General features: G+C 41.5%; 1 protein-coding gene across 1 annotated transcript; it reads right to left on the reverse strand.

Moving 5' to 3' along the window:
* Positions 1 to 311: 311 nt before the first annotated feature.
* On the reverse strand, positions 312 to 3461 carry PTN (pleiotrophin; the record flags this gene model as incomplete). Its single annotated transcript, XM_010014674.1, has 3 exons — positions 3353 to 3461; positions 1503 to 1676; positions 312 to 473 (listed from the first exon to the last, which is right to left on the reverse strand). Coding segments are annotated over exons 1-3 (445 nt in total), but the record flags the coding sequence as incomplete, so codon positions are not given.
* Between the last annotated feature and the right edge of the window lie 681 nt (positions 3462 to 4142).

The following is a 4142-nucleotide window of genomic DNA, read 5'->3' on the forward strand; positions in this document are numbered from 1 at the left end:
ACTGGGGAGTTATGAAATGCATCTGTACTCTGGAAGTCTAGTCACATCAGGAAGCTGGTCGCAGCACAAGTGGTCTAAGGTTAAAATTGGAGCTCTTAATCTTCAGTTTACCTCTTGTGTGTGAGACTGCCCTGACTATACAACTCAGGAATATTGTCTGCCTGACTGCTGAGAGATAGAAGCGGTGCAGAACTAAGGAAAGGCCATGAAAATACAATCTGTCCTACTTTGTTCCCACTGAAGCATGCGGGACATCACAAATCCAGTGATTTGAATGAACTAGTGGGCAGCTTTCAGCAAATGGAATTTACCTTGAGGTTTGGGTTTGGTAAGCTTCCCACAGGGCTTTGAGATTGTGACAGTCTTCTGGCAGTCAGCATTATGAAGGGCTCTCTTTAAGTTCCCGGTTCTAGTCTTCAAGGCAGTATTCAGGTCACACTCTCCCCAGGCCTGGAACTGGTATTTGCACTCTGCTGCAATGAGTAAATAATGGCAGTTTTTAAACCAGAATCACTGAATGTGAAAACAAAAATGCTATGAGTCTAATAGGGTATCACAATTAGTGCTTGTAGACAAAAGGATAATGCAACTGAAGAAAGGAATTCCAAGAAAACTTTAAAGATGACTTGCAATGATAATTGCAGTTTCCCCCCAAAAAATATTTTTAAATTTAATCCTCTTGTTTTTGCATGGATATTGCCTTATTGTCATATAAAGGAAAATACATTCAACTATGAAGATACACAATTTTAAAAAAAGAAGGAAACAACAGCAATGAGAAATGTCATTCACATACTATATGGCTGTTTCTCCATTTGTGTGATATCAAAGGTTACCAAACAAGGCTTGAATAGTTTCAAGAATATAAGTGCAACTATGAACTTGTAAAGCTTGAAACTGCAGCACTGATTGTCTTCATAAGGCCACAATGATGGCAAAGCCATACAAGCTGTTTACTGGAAAAAAGCTAAGTTTGCAAGAGTTATCAGATCTAACTCCTGGACAGACATCTTGTCCAGGACAGACCCAACATCTGTCTAAACTGTTACATACAAACTTTCTGAACTGAATAATACAGATGAAATACACTGGTCTTCATTAATTCCATTCACAGAACGTACTGGTAGCCACCCATGGTCCATGCTGCAAATCACACACTGCAAGATCAGGTAAAGCCTGTGGCATCCACCAGAAGCTTTTGTATTCACAACTGTGAGTGAACACACAACATTTACATTGCTGCCTTAAACAGGGTTGTAAACCACAAGAGAACAGATTTCAGAGTGCTGCTGGGAGACTGAGTTTACGAGTAGGTTATATGCTGCAGAGGAGCTGCTTTGCTCTGAAGAAGCTGCCTTCTGATGACTTACGTGTTCTAGCTCTGACAAACTTGAAATACAGGAGTATCCCATTCACCAAGACATTTGGGGCTAAGCAGAAAGTACAGGCTTCCTGCTCCATACTTAAGTACAGAGCAAATCCCTTGAGAGAGCAATGCTTACCTCCAAATTGCTTCTTCCAATTGCAGGGGATCTTACACTTCTGAGTCTTGGTGGTTTGTTTGCATTCAGCTCCAGTGCGAGTGCCCTCACGTGTCCCCAGGCCACAGTCACCATTGGTGGGCACACAGACACTCCACTGCCATTCCCCACAGTCAGACTTCTTTGCCTTTTTCTCTGGGTGAAGACAAGGAACAAACCAAGCAAGAGAAATGGTTAGTACCCAGAGCCTATGGAGAAGTTCCCTAAACTTCATTAAATAGGCACATCACCTGAAACAGTGAATGAGGAAGACATTTATAAAACAATTGCTTCAAAAGCAAAAGGTCTGGCATCCTCTTCACAGTTCTGCAGAGACAGGTCAAACTCTAGGACTCCAAAACAGGGTGGATCATTCAAATTCAGTCCCACTAGCATGTCTACTAGTCCACTTAGATATTCTGAAGTGGATTCTCATCTTCACGATGGGGAATCACCTAGAAACTCTCAGGCATCACTGACCGAAACATACAGGGCTAACTCAGAAAGGATACTCCTCTGTTTCCAGTAGCAGATAGCATCCAAATACTTTCAGTTCCAACTGAAGCACAACGCACTATACAGATAAGAAATCATAGAGTCATAGAATGGTTTGGGTTGGAAGGAACCTTAAAGATCATCTGGTTCAAACCCCTCTGCCATGGGCAGGGATGCCTTCTACTAAACCAGGTTGCTCCAAGCCCCTGTGTCCAACCTGGCCTTGAACACTGCCAGTGATGGGGCAGCCACAGCTTCTCTGGGCAGCCTGTGCCAGCGCCTCACCACCATCATCCTCAAATGTATGTGTTAATGTTGTGTATCAGAGTATTTGAGCACCTCCAGGGAACAGCTGTGCGATACAAACTTTTCAACTGGTATACTATGCCACATTCTATGGCAGAATATGACCAAAACCCCAAAGGTGAAGAAAAATCTACACGGAGAACTGTACGCAAAATGCTGTTAATACACGTGCTCAGGAACAAAAGTAAGGATCATAGTTTCATTTAAATCATTAAACCCAAGTCTGATAAGAAAAGACAGCAATGTCATCAAACCCAAGTGTTCCTCCCAAAACATCTCAAGTGACTTTAAATAGCCTTATATAAAATTATTTTCCTTCTAATTTCTGTATACTTATGTTCACATTTTCTCATATTTCCATACAGCCACAATGTCTATAAACACCTTTGTAATCAGAACAGTAATTCAGATAGACTCACAGGTCATTTTAACTGGTAAGTGGCCTGTAAATCATAAGACCTTAAGAAAACCACCAAAAGATGCATTCCTTAAAAAATGTCAAAACTGGGTTTGATAGATACGAGTTTTCCACTTCAGGCCTGTCTCCCCTATAACGAGGTGTGAGTTCATCACTGGCAGAAAGCAATTACAGCTGCATGTCTGGCAGTCTTTATGCAGCAGCCAGCTAGTTCCGTTCTTTGTGGGAAGATTTCCACATCACACAGCATTGGCCTAGCATTGTCAGATACAACACCAAACAAGCAGCATGGTAACTGCTCTTTCATCACTCCTATTTGGATCTCCCTAAGTCAAGAATGAACCTATTCCCAGAGTAAATATTAAGCTGCCTTGCAATACCCACACTGTGGTAAAATAAGGACTAGGAGGCTGTCAAGCTGCTAGCTTTCATGGAAATGACTTTTTGTTTTCCTACTTAACACAGAATAACGTGTCACAGCCACAAAGCCCTACCCTGTATGTCAAAAGGTTAACAAACAACCTGAAATTCATAACAAAACCAGAACCATTTGACATTCTCCCACACATGCAATCTATCACGGGGATTAACTCTGAACTGCACTGGACCTTACCTGGTTTCTCTTTTTTGCCAGCCTCTGTGGTACTCACAGCTGCCAGAATGAAAACAAGTGCCAGGATGGCAGCTGTGAACATTCGACGTTGCTGTTGTTGCTGTTGCATTCTGGGGATTAACAAGAGAAAGTAAAAAAAGGTTGGTTAGAATTTTAAAAAGTGGGACCGCATCTAACATGTTGCTACAGCATTCTGGGGAAGCTCTGCTTCAGGCCAACACAAAACAAGCAGGTCAAACATAATTAGCTATTGGCAGAACGGATATCTTGGTTCCAGAGAGAATACAAAGAATTTTACCAATTGTTTTCCAGACTGTGCACCAAATCCCTGGTCTACATCATTGATGTTATGAATGAGTTTTGCCACAAGAAGTTCAGTAATTACTGCTCATCTTCTAGAAACCTGTCAGAGAATCAAGGCTCCCAGTGGGCCTGGAACTCTGTTCTTCTTTCCTGACCTCTGACTGTGATTTATTGTGTAAAACTAAACATACCATATACTTTGTGTTTCAACATACCCATTCACATGAAGCAGGGAATGCCACACTGTCCACCTTGCAAGAGTTCAAGTTCTTATTAGGCTTACTTGACATCTGAAAATAGCTTATATCATGAAAACTTGCATAGGTAATATGTGATGTATTACCTTAATTGTCATAGCATCTTGCTACCTCCTATCGTTCCCCTACAATTAGTGTCTCTTCTTGATAGAAATTAAGCTAACTGCTTGAAATGCAAAATGGGCACAGAGGCAGGACTTGCACACACAGCTAAAGGCTATCTATCTGTA

This window comes from Nestor notabilis, unplaced genomic scaffold (genome assembly GCF_000696875.1).
Source record: "Nestor notabilis isolate BGI_N333 unplaced genomic scaffold, ASM69687v1 scaffold8835, whole genome shotgun sequence".
Classification (NCBI taxonomy): domain Eukaryota; kingdom Metazoa; phylum Chordata; class Aves; order Psittaciformes; family Psittacidae; genus Nestor; species Nestor notabilis.